Source organism: Trichechus manatus, unplaced genomic scaffold (genome assembly GCF_000243295.1).
Source record: "Trichechus manatus latirostris isolate Lorelei unplaced genomic scaffold, TriManLat1.0 scaffold00028, whole genome shotgun sequence".
Lineage (NCBI taxonomy): Eukaryota > Metazoa > Chordata > Mammalia > Sirenia > Trichechidae > Trichechus > Trichechus manatus.
In genome coordinates, this window is record NW_004443964.1 from 6,573,451 (window position 1) to 6,589,396 (window position 15,946).

The following is a 15,946-nucleotide window of genomic DNA, read 5'->3' on the forward strand; positions in this document are numbered from 1 at the left end:
CGCTAAGGGGCAAAAACACACGCCCATCAGCAGTTCTTTTTCTCGGCAGTCAGCAGCTCCGGAACTGTGCTAACGGATGGACGGGGAGGGGTCTGGAGCGCGAAGGCCCGCCCAGCGCCTCCCGAGCCTAGAGCCTGGCCAAGGATGGAGAGGTGGTGCGGGCGAATGGAGGGGTGAACTCCTTCCAGTTCCTTCTAGGGTGTCTCCGTCGCATTCCCTGCCATCCCCTCCCGCAGACGCCTTTCAGCAGCACCCAGGAGGGCTGGCGCCCAGCAGCCCGGAGCCGGCGGAGCTCCCTGCGGAGAGGGCGGCCGCGCAGTTTGTGCTGGGCTGGGTGTGTCCGCGGCGGGCAGCGCTGGGGGACGGTCCGAGCCAGGCAGAAGGGGCCGGACCCTTGGCCTTCAGCCCCGGGGGGCGGTGCCGGACGCGAGCAGGCGGGGTCCCTCCCAGGCAGGAGCAGAACAGGCGGTGCCGGCCGCGGAGCCATGGACTGCAGCGGGCCCTTCAGTTGCCCCATCTGCCTGGAGCTGCTCCGGGAGCCAGTGACGCTGCCCTGCGGCCACAACTTCTGCCTGGCCTGCCTGGGTGCGCTCTGGCCGCACCGCGGCGCGGGCGGCGCCGGAGGGCCCGGGGGCACTGCGCGCTGCCCTCTGTGCCAGGAGCTCTTCCCCGACGGCCTGCAGCTCCGCAAGAACCACACGCTGGCCGAGCTGCTGCAGCTCCGCCAGGGCTCGGGCCCCCGCAAGGCCCCGGCTCCCGGCCCGGCCCCTGAGCCCTCGGCGCCGAGCGCGCCGCCCAACGCCCAGGAGCCGTCGGCTCCCTGTGTCCCCGAGTCGTGGCCGGCAACTGAAGAGCTGGTGCCCTGCGACGCGTGCCCTGAGGGCGCCGCCCTGCCGGCCGCGTTCTCCTGCCTCTCCTGCCTCGCCTCTTTCTGCCCCGCGCACCTGGGCCCACACGAGCGCAGCCCCGCGCTGCGCGGACACCGCCTTGTGCCGCCGCTGCGCCGGCTCGAGGAAAGCCTGTGCGCACGCCACCTGCGGCCGCTCGAGCGCTACTGCCGCGCAGAGCGCGTGTGCCTGTGCGAGGCCTGCGCCGGCCAGGAGCACCGCGGCCACGAGCTAGTGCCGCTGGAGCAGGAGCGCGCTCTCCAGGAGGTGGGCGCAAGCAACTTGGGCGGCCCGGCGGGGACCCGGAGTGGACCAGGGAGGGAGGAGGGCAGCCAGCCGAGAGCCTGGGACTCCCTGCCCTTTCCCGCCTCGGGTCTTACTTTCCTCCTCTAAATAGTGAGGATCTTTCCGTTCGCTTCCAACTTTGACAATGTCATCAGCTCACGGCTGTGGAGATGGGAATGGGGAAGGTAGGGACCTAGTGAGAAAGCCAGAGGGACTCGAAGGGCGGGCAGGGTACCGGAGACGGGCCGATGGGGCCTAAGCCAGGAAAGGAGCAGGGTTAGGCCTGCGGGGTTCTTGGCACCTGGTTCCGCGCGGATGCTTCGGCTCACCGTCCCATCTCAGATTTGCCCTGGGCTGAAGCAGCGGGGTTGGATGGGTGTGGCAGGCAACGGGCGCCGCCGGCAGCAGGGCACACAGATCCTCTCTGTCCAGCTGTTCCGGGGGCCCGTGGTGGGGAGCATGTGCTCAGCCTGTCCCGCTACCTCCGCCCCCAGTTTCCTTTGGCCTCCAGCCTGGACTTGGCGCTTCTGGCCTTGGGATTTTCCGTCTCTCCTGCCTGGAGCTGTGACTCATAAGACCCAAGGGATTTGCCCGGAATCCCCTGTTTTCAGGTCTACATGGTGGACCTAGACCCCCTAGGGGACAGTGATCCCCAGGACAGCTGAGTGCCCACAGATGCCGTCCCCTCCAGCCTTCCCTCACCTCTGCCTCTTCCTCACTGGAGGAAGTTCTCAAATGAACTTGAGCCTCCCATCGATAGGAGCCCACCGATGGCCCTGAACTTGCCCCACTGGTCAGAGATGGGGGCAGACAGCCCACTACCAGCCTGTGCCCAGCAGTGGGCATTTGGGAACAGCAGCAGCCTGGGCTAGAGGCACCTCTGCTCCATCTGCCTGGAGCTGCTGCAGGCATTATGGGACATGGTGGCCACTCCCAGTCCCACCAATGCACTAAGTCACTCCAGGTCACCCCTTTCATCTCCCCTGGCAGGGCCCCTGCTGCTGGGCTGTGGCCTCTGCCAGACCCTGTCCTCACGGGGGTGTCATCCACAGGCTGAGCAGCCCAAAGTCCTGAGCACCGTGGAGGACCGCATGGATGAGCTGGGTGCTGGCATTGCCCAGTCCCGGCGCACCGTGGCACTCATCAAGGTCAGAGCCCCCCTCCCACTCCTGCAGCAGGGTCTTAACAGGGAGAGCGCTCAGGATGGAATGATCCACTCCGGGCAAACCACTGGGCAGGAGTGTCTCCCTGACCTGGCACAGACCTGGGCAGGTTCAGGCTGCTCCCTGTGGACCTCCAAGAGGAATGGGCAGGGTGGGGTCAGGGAGAGATGGAGCCAAAGCCCTCATCCCTCCCTGTCCTCATGCCGTCCTGTGCAGAGTGCAGCTGTGGCAGAGCGGGAGAGGGTGAGCCAGCTGTTTGCCGAGGCTGAGGCCACCCTGCAGAGGTTCCAGGCCGAGGTGCTGGGCTTCATTGAGGAGGGGGAGGCTACCATGCTGGGCCGCTCCCAGGATGACCTGCGACGGCAGGAGGAACAGCGCAGCCGGCTGAGCCGAGCCCGCCACAACCTCAGCCAGGTCCCTGAGGCTGACTCGGTCGGCTTCCTGAAGGTAAGGGGCAGCTCTGCGGGCCAGAGAGGGACACAGGGGCTGATGAGGGCAAGCAGGGTGGAGGGACAAAGGGCCGTGGGCATCCTGGCAAAGCTGCCCCCTGGCCAGGCCGAGTGTGGCCAGCGGAGCCTTAGCTAGCATTTATCTGGTACAGGAGCTCCTGGCACTACGGTTGGCCCTGGAGGAGGGGTGCAGTCCTGGTCCCGGCCCCCCGAGGGAGCTCAGCTTCACCAAGTCGTCTCAGGCCGTCCAGGCAGTAAGAGAGCTGCTGGCCGCTGCCTGCACCAGCCAGTGGGAGCAGCTGCGGGGGCTGGGCAGTGACGAGGACGGCCTGCAGAAGCTGGGGTTGGAAGGTGGGTGTTCCCCTCACCGAGGTGACTCACCCTCCCCCAGGCTTCCTGCCCAGGCCCATCCAGGAGGAGACAGTAGAAACTGTGCCTGGCATGGGGTGGGGCCCAAACCCCAACAGTGCCTGCAGTCACCACCCATGATGACAAGCCAGCCCCTTTGCCACAGCCTAGGGGGAAGGGGGGCTTCTCCTAGCCTACCCCCTAGCTCCAGAGGGGACTGAGGAGCAAATAGAGCAAGAGGCAGAAGCCAGGGACTAGGGATGCACATGGACCCGGGTGCCATATCTGGGTGTTTACCTGTCCCCAGAGGCTCAGGACCCTGGGAGGAAGGGGGAGGAGAAGAGATTGCAGTCACTGGTTTGGGGGGGACCTGGCCCAGCGGCCCAGCCCGGTTCCTCAGCTGGAGCATCTTGGGCAGCCTGTAGAAAAGCCCCTCACTGTCCCCTCTTCTGCAGCTGAGGCTGACTCCCAGGACCCCGACAGCACGGACCACACGGAGAGTGAAGCTTCCCGGGATTACTTCCTCAAGTGTAAGTGGATGCCAGGCTCTCCCATTGGCCAGTCCCAGAAGCAGGCCCAGGCAGGACCCTGGCACAGGGGGGCTTGGATTCCCCTCCCTAGTTCACAGGTGAAGGAGGTCGGCTCCCGGGGTGGCCTCCAGTGAGGCTGAGTTGTACTTGTTGCAAAGGCAGCAACAGGCCTGAGTTTTGGGGAAGTGGGCACATGGGGGTGGGTGTCCCGTCCGAGCCTGGCTCTGAGCCTTGCCTCTCTCTCCTGCCTGTGGGGTAGTTGCCTACGTCGTGGACTTGGACAGTGACACAGCAGATAAATTCCTGCAGCTGTTTGGAACCAAAGGGGTAAAGAGGGTATTATGCCCCATCAACTACCCCGAGTCGCCTACCCGCTTCACCCACTGCGAGCAGGTGTTGGGCGATGGCGCCCTGGACCGAGGCACCTACTACTGGGAGGTGGAGATCATCGACGGCTGGGTCAGCATGGGGGTCATGGCCGAAGACTTCTCCCCACAAGAGCCCTACGACCGGGGCCGGCTGGGCCGCAATGCCCACTCCTGCTGCCTACAGTGGAACGGCCGAAGCTTCTCCATCTGGTTCCATGGGCTGGAGGCGCCCCTGCCGCAGCCCTTCTCGCCCACCGTGGGGATCTGCCTGGAATACGCCAACCGTGCCCTGGCCTTCTATGCCGTGCGGGATGGCAAGATGAACCTTCTGCGGAGGTTGAAGGCCTCCAGGCCCCGCCGGAGTGGCACCCCAGCCTTGCCCATCGACCCCTTCCAGAGCCGCCTGGACAGCCACTTTGCAGGGCTCTTCACCCGCAGGCTCAAGCCCGCCTTCTTCCTGGAGAGCGTGGATGCCCATCTGCAGATTGGGCCCCTCAAGAAGTCCTGCATATCCGTGCTGAAGAGGAGGTGATGCAGGGAGCCAGGCAGGGGCCTTCCCAGCGGTCTCAGCTCTGGAAGCTTCCTTCTCTGGGCCCAGTCTCACCCCAGGGAAGGCACCAGCCGTACAGTCACCTCCCCCACAGCTTTATCTCTAGAGGCCCTCATCTTGCGTCCACCTGGGGCCTTCCACCTCTCAGGGAGGAGGCTCCCAGGCCCCTTGAGTGCCCTGTTCCCCTCCAGTCCTTGTTTAGGGGAGACAGCCACAGCCGGGACAGGTCTGGGCTATCCCCACCCCTCCTGGGATCCTAGAACAGGGCCTAGCACGTAGTAAGTGCTCAGTAAACATTTGTTGAATGACTGACTTGACTCCCTTTTCCGTCCTTCTTTCTGCCCATTGAGAATTCCTAGGATGTCTCTTCTTTCAAGAGCTGGCCTTATGGGCAGGCCCGACTGGGGAACCGGGCCCCACCCCAGGATTCCTCTTGGGAGGGAGAGCCCTGGTCCAAGAGGAGGGGGCTGCAGCAGAGTGCCTGCCCTGTGGGTCGGGAGGTGCTCACCCACTCCTGGTGCTGCAGGGGCAGCCCTGCGTTGTCCTGGCTGCCCGAGTATTTGCTTTGGATGACCTAGGTTCCCACCAGCTATTTTCATCCTGGATGCCACAGCCTGGTTCTGGCCCCGCCTTTTGGTATTTGTGCCCAGGAATAAATGCACACATCACACCCTTAAGAGCAGGGCAGGACTCCTGGGAGAGGGTGAGTTGGAGACCTGGAGTCTCCTGCTTCACACACTCATACACACTCATACACTCACACACACAGTCACACACACTCACCCCCTTCTCAGTCTGTGGAGGAACATGCCTGAGAGCACCCAGGGTGTGACTGGGGCCTAGAAAAAGGGACCCATGTCCTCTGGAGTTAGCCTCACGTCTCTGCTCCCAGCTGTGCAGCAGGAACAGTGCGTCTCTGTGCTGGGGGAACCCGAGTCCTGCACCCAGGAGAGCCTTTGTTACCCCTCCGGGGAAAGCCCAGTGGCCTCTGCTACCCGGAGCCCCATCCTCCAGCCTGGAGTGCCCGGGGCCTGTTTCAGGGGCAGCCTTGCTCTCTGAGGCCGCAGGGTGAATGTGTAACCAGGCCAGAGCCCCTCGCCCATCGCACGGGGTCCTCCGTGGCCCAGGTCCGGCCGCGCCTGGGAGGGCGGGAGCAGACAGAGCCTCCCACACAGCTCAGGATCAGACAGGACAATGGGGAGGCTGTGCAGCAGACAGCAAGGCTATACAAGTCCTGCCCCTGCCACCATGAAGCTAAAAATAGCCCCTCCGAGCCCAGGCTCTCCCCAGCCACCAGGATGTCAGTTTTCCGGGCAGGGCCCCTTGCTCCTCAGTGCTTTGTGTTCTTTACAAAGTTCCCTTGGCAGCCGCTGCAGGTCCCCAGGGTTCCCTTGGTAGCCCCTGCAGGTCCCCAGCTCACCCGGCATGGGGATGGGGCCGGGGCTGGGGGGGCCACTCCTGTTGCTATCCCAGCGCGGACCTCTGGGGGCTTTCTAGAGCCCCTGGCCACCTGCTGAGACCCCCTGCCTGTCACAGAACCCCTCCCGCCCCTGGACCTGCCCTGTCTGTCCTTCTCTCCTCAGCTCCCCACTGCCCCTGCTGGAAACCCTTGGCCCCTGACCTTGCAGACAGCCCAGCGGAAAGCGAGACAGGGCCCTGCACAGAGCTGGGCCTCCTTCCTGGAATTCAGTCCTGACCAGTCACATCTGCGGACACAGCTGTCCCTGCCACTGGCAGGGTGATTAACAGCCTCCAGAGACTTACTGAAACAAGCTTCTTCATCGCCGAGCTCCAGCTTCACAGCTCAGATGCTCTGGCTGGACAGGCACACAGCTTGCAAGGCACTGGATGGGCCTAACCCCAGCGTTTCTACCAGTGCTAGAACTGGGAAGGGTGTGTCTGTCTGTCTGTGTATGTATATGTCTGTGTGTCTGTGTGTGTGTGTCTGCTGTGTCTGTGCGTGTGTGGTCCAGCGCAGTGATTTGCACACAATGCTCTGAGAAGACTAAGTTCTGAGGTGAACTCAGGCGGGCGGGCTGGCAGAGTAAGGAAGGGCAAGCCCAGCGGGACTGTCTCCTCACTGCTCCCTACTAACACTTACATCAGAGCAGATTTGATCTTTTTTATACAAGATTGTCTGGGAAAAAAAAAAAAAAGGAAACTATTAAAAATAAAAATAGATCTAGTCCAAACCTTCTACCACCAACGTTTTACAGTTGTCCGAGGTGACTCCATCCAGGGCACTCTCTCTTACTCCGTGACTTAGGTATGTCCTGTGCTTGGATATGTGTAAAGACACACACAGAATCACATTCACTGACACACACATGCTCACACTCACAGACGTGCACATACATTCACACACTCGTACACACATTCACACTCAAGCATCAACACACAACTCACACAACACTCATACACACATTCATACACATAACACATTCACGCTCCAACACTCACATACAAACACATGCACTCACACACACTCACACGGACACGTGAACACACACACATGCATGTTCACATATACACACACTCCCACGCTCACAGACACACATTCACACACACATGCACACGTTCACACATAAACACACGCTTACAGACACACACACCCTCACACATTCCCACACACTTGCACACACACCCTGTTTCTGCGCTGTCGCCTGTATAAGAGCTGCCCTCAGCTAGGTCGCAGTTCCCACGGCCGCCAGAGCCCTTGGCAGAGCGGCCCGAGGATCTGTGGTCTCAGAAGCTGCCAGAGCCCCTCCAGTCACGGACAATGGTGGGGGTGTGGAGGGGCACAGGGATGATGCTATTAGCTGAATCTGGCTCCTTTGGGCCAGGCAGGAAGCCAACCTCCACTTGAGCTTTGTTTCTGTGGGAAAATGAGCTCTGAGCTCCAAACAAGCGAGGGTGAAGGGACTTCAGCCTCACTTCCTTCTTGGCAGCTGTAGACCAACCAGGCCTGCATCCCTCAGGGCTCCCGCCCGCTCCCCCACTCCCACCCTCACCGCCACTCCACGAGGTGGGGGACCGGACCGGGAAGATAGTCCTCTGTCCTCCCCCTCGCCCCCTCTTTCCTTCCAAGGCCCAGGCAGTTCTCACAGGGGCATTTATGGCCCCCTTCCTCCCAGGCAGAGAGGGTGAGACTGGCCCGAGACTGTGGCTAAGGAGGGCCAAGCCATGAAGATGGGGCTGAACTAAGAAGGGCTGGGGTTTCCAGCCCTCTTGACTGAGCCTGAGCTTGTTTTTGTCCTCGGGGAGGAAAACAGCATTTAGCTGCCAACTCTACGTCCCATCCAACCCCACACCCAACACACACATTCACACTCCCTGCCAACATTCAAAATCTGGAACCGGATGCCATTCCCTTCTGTGCAGTCCCATCTTCTGGAAGATGTTGTGGGTGGTCCTCACCGGCTTCTCTTAGGATGGAGAGCCTCACGCTCCCTCCCTACTGCCTTGGAGAGGGTGCTGGGGAAGGCACTCACACCACTGGGTGCAGGCTCCGGGGTACTTGAAACCAAGTGCCAGGCAGGCAGGAAATCTTCTTCGAGATCTTGAGTACCCTCTCCTTAAATGACATTCAAATTTTTCCTTTTAATCCAAAAAGTCTCCGATTTTGATTTAACATAAAAAACAATGCTTTTCTGTTCCAGCATTGAAGAGTGGATTTGTGTTTGAGTCTGGAATCAGAAAGCCTTGGCTAAAAATTCCGCTTCAGTCATTTCCTTGCTGTGTGTCTTTGGGCAAGTTACTTAGCCTCTCTGTGCCTCAGCTTCCTCACTTGTAAAATAAGGATGACATAATGCATAGCGTTGTTTTCAGGATTAAATGAGATAATGCAGGCAAAGTGTAGCACAGGTCCTGGCCCAGAGCAAGCTTTCAATAAATGTTATTGTTATTATTATTATTACTATTCCTCTGAATAATTGAGTAAAGTTGATTGATAGAAGTTGGAAGATGTACCAATTCTTAGGGGATCCCCAGGTCTGATTTTCAGGAGCTAAGGTTACCCCAGACCGAATTTTTTTTTTTTTTTTTGGAAACTGCAAAACATTTTTTTTAATTGTTGTGCTTTAAGTGAAAGTTTACAATTCAAGTTAGTCTCTCATACAAAAATTTATACATATATTGTTACGTGACCCTAATTGCTCTCCCTATACTGTGACAGCACGCTTCTCCTTTCCACCCCGGATTTCCCGTGTCCATTCAATCAGCTCCTGACACTCTCTGCCTTCTCATCTCGCCTCCGGACAGGAGCTGCCCATTTAGTCTCATGTATCTACTTGAGCTAAGAAGCACACTCTTCATGAGTATCACTTTATGTCCCATAGCCCAGTCTAATCTTTGTCTGAAGAGTTGGCCTTGGGAATGGTTTTAGTTCTGGGTTGACAGAGAGTCCAGGGGCCATGTCTTCCAGGGTCCCTCCAGTCTCAGCCCAGACTTAATTTGCCAGGACACTACATTTGGCCCGCTGCTAAGATTGGACACTTTCACGCTTTTGTTCAACAATATTTATGGATTGCCAGGCACTGTGTGGGTGCTGGAGATACAGTAGTGGGCGATCCAAACGGAGGTGCCCACACCCTCACAGGAACCACCCCGAGCTGCGTGATAACCATGGCTGCTGTTGTGTGCTGTCAATTCTGGCTCATGGCGACCCCACGTGTTACAGAGGAGAACCGCTCCGTAGGGTTTTCTTGGCTGTAATTTTTATGAAGCAAATCGTCAGGTCTTTCTTCCGAGGTGCAGCTGGGCAGGCTTGAACTGTCAAACTTTCAGTTACCAGCTGAGCACAACCCATTTGCGTCCCCCAGAGATTTCTACTGCAGCTATGGTAAGTACTATAAAAGAAAAGGACAGGGACCAGGAGAAGGGGCTCCTAAGGGGACTGGGGGAGGAGCAGTTCCTGAGGAAGGGACAGCTGAGGCCTGAAGAACAAGGAGGAGTTAGCAAGGCAGGGTGGGTGGATGTGGGTGGGTCAGGGATGGGTACTGGGCCAGAGCCCTCCAGGGGGCTGGAGCGTAGGGAGAAGGGGCAAGTGGCAGTGTGAGGTGGGTGGCCCGGGTGCGGCGGGGCGGACGGGGTGAGGCGGGCGGCCGAGGTGCGGCGAGGCAGAGCCTCGTGAGGACTCTGGACTTTTCTAAACAGCAGTGGGAAGGGATGGCAGTATTTCACGGGGGAAACAACACAAAATCATGTTTTCATTTAAATGTTTTCAATTAAAAATTTTTAAATCATCCTATTATTTAAGTCGTTATGAGTTGGAATCGACTCAACGGTAGTGGGTTTGGGTTTTTTTTATTATTCTTATTTAAGTGGGAAACAGGTTTAAGGGGACAAAGAAAGGATGAGAGAGACTAATTAGGAAGCTACCACATCTTGATCATCTTTCCAGGGAGATGGATAGGGGGCCCCCAACTCTAGGAAGGAGTACCCAGAAATAACAGTGAGGGGCCCGGACCCAAAAGAGTCCCTCCAAGAGAGGGGCGGGCAGGGGGGTCCCTCTAGCTGAGGCTCCTCACTGCTGGGCTGGGGGCCTCTCTCTGGCTTCCTGAGGCTCGGGAGGCACTGTGGTAGACATGGACAGCAGGAGGTTTGTATAAACACCCTGACAGAAAGCAGGAGTCGCTCAGAACAGGCCTTGCAGCTGTGTCTGGGGAATTGAACTTGACAGAGCCTGGTCCTCATTGAGAATCATGGGTGGAGTCCATCTCCATAGCAACCAGAAACAGCCACAGATGTGTCTTGGCTCTGCCTCCTGATGGACAAGCGAGGAACGTGTGTTACTGAAATGCCCAGAGCCAGAAAAGACCCACCCGAAATAGCACACTGCACATCACCAGCGCCCCAAGCGGCCTCTGTGCCCAGCTCCGACCAGCTCAATCGGCCAGCAGCAAACGGCAGAAAGTTTCCAAGAGTTTTCTTTCTCTTGCTGGCTTGAGAGAATGACAACTGGCTAAGGATAAGATTTTTCCAAGTGAAAAATCTCATGTTTCAGGTGGGAATTTGTTCCACACCACTCAGGTGCAAGAAATGTCAAATAAGATCAAATAAAATCGGTTATGATTCTCCTTTCACCAAGAGGGTAAGACATTCAATCTCAGGCTTGTTTGTGGGGAGTGCCTGGGTGGTGCAAATGGTTAACGCACTCAGATGCTAACCAAAAGGTTAGAGGTTTCAGTCCACCCAGAGGTGCCTAGCAAGAAAGCCCTGGCTATCTGCTTCCAAAAAATCAGCCATCGAAGATCCTGTGGAGCACACACACAATTCTACTCTGATATACACAGGGTCACCATGAGTCAGGATCAACTCATCCACTCGACAGCAACTGGTTACTGGTCTTCCTTGGTTGAACAATAATCGGGGGTTTACTTGGTGCCTGGAGGATGGGGAGGGCTTCTCATCTGCCCACTGGGGTTGCTGCTGAGATGTTCATTGCTTGAGCCCAAGTGGTCCTCGGGATTCCACTCCCTTGGGCCAAGGCAGGGTTTGGGGATTGTAGCAAACTGTTGTTTTCTCAGCTCCAAAACCCAGTCTGTTGCCATAGAGTCGATTCTGACTCATGGCACTACCATGTGTGTCAGAGTAGAACTGGGCTCCATAGACTTTTTGGAAGTAGATCGCCAGGCCTTTCTTCCGAGGCACTGCCAGGCATACTCAATCCTCTAACCTTTCGGTTAACAGCCGAGTGTGGCAACGATTTGTATCACACAGGGACTCCCATCTCACCCTAGGTCTGGACATTTTGCCCCTCCAGTCCTCCAGTTACCGCTCCAGCTGTACCCGATAGGCCTTGACATCCAAACAAAGGCCTGGGCAGAGGATAATCCCCTAAGTATCTGGCAACGTCTGTGTTCACCAACCGCTGACAAACAAAAGCTGTTAGACAGCCCTAGGAACAAGAAGGTTTGTCTACCTCCTTGGATGAGCGTAAAAAATATCCCTTAGTCTTATGAGTCCCCTACCACATGGACAGTTGCGAAAATGACGTGGGGGTGGTGTCTGACCACCTCTGACTTCACAAGGGGGGGAGGAGAATGAAGATCAACAGCCCAAGGCTGATTCCTATGAGGCCGAGGTCAGACATGCCTCCTCTGTCCGCCATCTTTACCAGTTCTGACACCAACCATCCGTCCCACAGCACTCTCTACTTCTCTACTGAGTTTGATGATTCATTGCAATGGACGCACAGAACTCACAGACAATACTCACGATTATGGGGTTTATTAAGGAAGTAACAGGTTACAATTCAGGCTCAGACACACTCAGGATACAGTTCTTCCCTCAGAACAGCCTCTTTCCAGCCATACCTGCAGGCATACCTCTCTCTAGCCCTCAGCCCCTGCCCTGCTTGGGCAAGTGTTACAAAGCTCTTTTAGCTCTGCCAATAAGTGCCTAGAGGCATCCCACTCCACCAGTAAGCCCTGGCCTGAAGGTGCTCAGCTCTAGCTCAGTGAGTCAGCAAACCTAGCTCCACGAAGTGCCCAGAGGTATCCCACTCCGCCAGCAAGCCTCCTGCCCAAAGGCATTCAGCTTTCTGTCCGTGGGCCGAGAAGCCCACCATGCCATCTCCTGCCAGTCTCTCCTGCTGCCATTTCTCTGCCACTGCTTCTTGCCGTCTTCAGTGTGACACCTCTCTTTTTTTCACTCCTGGTTCCAGGAGCTTCTCAGTGCAGGGATCCTGGGTCCAAAGGACGTGCTCTGCTCCTGGCTCTTCTTCCCTGGTGGTGGTGAGATCCTCTCTTCCTATCCCTGGGATGGCTCATTTTAAGCCTAGCAGGATGGTAAAACTGACCAATCCCTTCATTAGGGTTCCATAGACCTTATTTGCATGGTCCCACCCCAGCATGGGTGCCATGAGCTTTATTTGCATTATTAGCAAGCTATTCAGTCCCCTTGGTGGGCCACAATTATCTTTATTTGTATAACCTCACCTAATCACTTGAGTTACAAGACCACACAAAAGCAATCAATTGTGCTGCAAGAGTAAAGCAGAAAACTGGTATCTAAAAAACTATCCTGCCACACCGAGGAGTTCAGAAATATCTAAATCATGCTTATGGAACCTTTTAGGATCCTTATTTGGGAACCGTAAGTATGGGACAGCTTTAGAGCCAGGAGTCGGGTGGGTGTGAGTCCCAGTCTCCCAGGGGTTGGGTGCTGACCTCAACTTCAGCACCCTCCTTCACTCCTCCCTCCACCCACCCAACCCCAACTCTGTTTTCGCTTTGGAAACAGGGATTTTCAAACTGGGGATTGCAAAGGCAATTTTGTTGTTGTGGTTGTCAGTTGCCATTGAGTCGATTCTGACTCCTGGCGACCCCATGTGTGCAGAGTAGAACTGCTCTACAGGGTTTTCAAGGCTGTGATCTTTCAGAAGCAGATGGCCAGGCCTGTCTTCCAAGGCACCTCTGAGTGGGTTCGAACCGCCAACATTTCAGCTATTAGTGGAACCCTTAATCACTTGCACCAAAACTGAAAAAAAACCAAACCCATTGCTGTTGAGTCAGTTCTGACTCATAGCGACCCTATAGGACAGAGTAGAACTGCCCCATAGGGTTTCCAAGGAGCAGCTGGTGGATTCGAACTGCTGACCTTTTGGTTAGCAGCTGAGCTCTTAACCACTGCACCACCAGGTCTCCACCATTTGTACCACCCAGGGACAAAAGTCAATTCAGTGAGTAGCAGTTAGCATTTTTTAATAACAAAAATATAAAATAAAATATCGGAGAATATCACACTATAAAATAAAAATGGTTCCAAACCTGGTCTTGGACTTTTTTTTTTTTTTTTTTAATCTGATGGAATTCACAGACTCCTTCTGGGAAGAAATTAGTATAGATGATAAAGTGCTTAAGCAACCTTTAGATAAACTTTAACGAGATTAAGATTTGTTCTGGGAAACTCCTTACCCACCCACCCAGCTGCTGTCCTTCGGGAGCCCAGTGACCTCTGGCCCAACAATGGCTCTCTGACCATTTTCTTTTCCTATAAAACGTTCTTTCCAAGAGTGAAACTTGAATTGGTTCTCCAAGGGGCTTTACCTTTGGATGCAAGATTGCAACAAAACTTTTCCCATGTGCTCAAAACTAAAGCAAGAAGAACATTTTCTCAAGCAGCACACAGTGTAATAGGGGTGGGTATTGTTTCAGCAGCCCTGGTGGCACAGCGGTTACATGCTCAGCTGCAAACCGAGAGGCTGGCAGTTGGAACTCACCAGCTGCTCTGTGGGAGAAAGATGTGGCAGTCTGCTTCTGTAAAGATTACAGCCTTGGAAACCCTATAGGGCAGTTCTAAGGGTTCTAAGTTCTGTCCTAAGGGTTGCTTTGAGTTGGAAGCGGCTCGATGGCAGTGAGTTTAATAGGGACTGGGTGCTGTACCTGGCATTACCAGTATCAGTCCAAAATTGCAAAGTGGGTCTAAGGGTAAGAAAGCAGGCCTTGCTCAAAGAAGGGGTCATTATGCCATGGTAGCTGCTGTGTGACCTCGGGAGAAACATTGTTTCCTGTGATCTTTGCTGAGGGTTTATCCGTGTCTTTCCTCCCAGCCTGATTAATGCAAGGCGGCTTTTTTTCTCTTTCAGCCCCAGACAGGTTTTTACTCTCTCTGCTTCACTCATACATATGTGTGTGCTGGGTCTTGATAGAAAATGTGTTTCTTGCTGCGGGTAAGGTTAAAAAAAAAAAAGACTCAAAGGCCCCCATCTGGTTAACTGCCCCTCAGCCGTTTTAACATCATGGCACACACAGAAAATGGGATTTGTTCAGCACAGAGCATGACATTTGTTTGGCTCATGTGGGCAAAGAGATGAAGCTTCTTGGGCTCAGGAGGTGGCTGACTCAGGGGTTCCACTGGTTGTCCTGGGAGTGAGGGGAGCCATATCTCAAGCACACCTGTACCCATTCTAAGCACAGGGGCAAAAATAGGCAATTATGTTGTTAGTGGCTGCCAAGTCAATTCCGACTCATGACAACCCCCCATGTTACAGAATGAAACTCTCCATAGGGTTTTCTCGGCTGTAATCTTTTTTTTTTTAATTTTTTTTTATTGTTGTAGTTTAAATGAAGTTTACATTTCAGGTTAATCTCCCATACAAAAATTTATGCATACATTGTTATGTGACCCTAATTGCTTCCCCTATACTGCGACAGCACACCCCTCCTTTCCAGCCCTTATTCCCCAAGTCCATTCAACCATCTCCTAACCCTCTCTGCCTTCCCATCTCACCTCCAGACAGAAGCTTCCCATTTAGTCTCTTGTATCTACTTGACTAAGAGGCACACTCCTCACAAGTATCACTTTACGTCCCACAGTCCCGTCCAATCCCTGTCTGAAGAGTTGGCCTTGGAAATTGTTTTGTTTCTGGGCTATAGAGAATCCAGAGGCCATGCTTTCTGGGGTTCCTCCAGTCTCAGCCAGACCATTAAGTCTGGTCTTCTTACTAGAATTTGAGTTCTGCACCCCACCTTTCTCCTGCTCCATCAGGGACTCTCTGTTGTGTTCCCTGTCAGGGCAGTCATTAGTGGTAGCCGGGCACCATCTAGTTCTTCTGGTCTCAGGCTGATGAAGTCTCTGGTTTATGCGGCCCTTTCTGTCTCTTGGGCTAATACTTACCTTGTGTCTTTGGTGTTCTTCATTCTCCTTTACTCCAGGTGGTTGGGACCAACTGATGCATCTTAGATGGCCACTTGCAAGCTTTTAAGACCCCAGTGCCACTCACCAAATTAGGATGCAGAACATTTTCTGAATAAGCTTTGTTATTTGGCCGTAATCTTCATCAAAGCAGATCACCAGGCCTTTCTTCCACCGTACCATGAAAATAGATGACCGTTACTGGAAATAGGCTCATCATCTCTCATCATCATCATATCGGGTCGCTATGAATCAGAATTGACTTGATGGCAAGGGGTTCAGGAGCCCTGGTGGTGCAGTGGTTAAGTGCTTGGCTGCTAACGAAAAGGTTGGCAGTTCAAACCACCAGCCACTCTGAAAGAGAAAGATGTGGCAGTCTGCTTCTGTAAACATAACAGCCTTGGAAACCCTGGTGACGTAGTGGTTAAGTGCTATGGCTGCTAACCAAAACGTGGGCAGTTTGAATCCACCAGCCACTCCTTGGAAGCCCTAGGGGGAAGTTCTACTCTGTCCTATAGGGTCACTATGAGTTGGAATTGACTCATTAGCAACGGGTTTGAATTTTTTTTGGTTGAGAAATAGGCAGGGGCTGTGAGACGCTGTGTAGGATAGAAGGCAGGAGGGGTCAGAGTTCTAAGGTCCAGGCCCAGAGAGAGGCTGTCACTGCTGACTTGGTTTAGCAGTGAACTATCTCTGAGCCCTTCAGCGTGGGTGCTGGAAACAACAGG

General features: G+C 55.0%; 1 protein-coding gene across 1 annotated transcript; it reads left to right on the top strand.

Annotated features, from left to right (window-relative positions):
• The first annotated feature begins 212 nt into the window (after positions 1–212).
• Positions 213–4,826, top strand: TRIM47 (tripartite motif containing 47). Its single transcript, XM_004374142.2, has 6 exons — positions 213–1,154; positions 2,225–2,320; positions 2,552–2,782; positions 2,937–3,135; positions 3,588–3,662; positions 3,922–4,826. The coding sequence occupies exons 1-6, from the start codon at positions 486–488 to the stop codon at positions 4,560–4,562; spliced, it is 1,911 nt and encodes a 636-aa protein (XP_004374199.1). The 5' UTR covers positions 213–485; the 3' UTR covers positions 4,563–4,826.
• Positions 4,827–15,946: the final 11,120 nt, after the last annotated feature.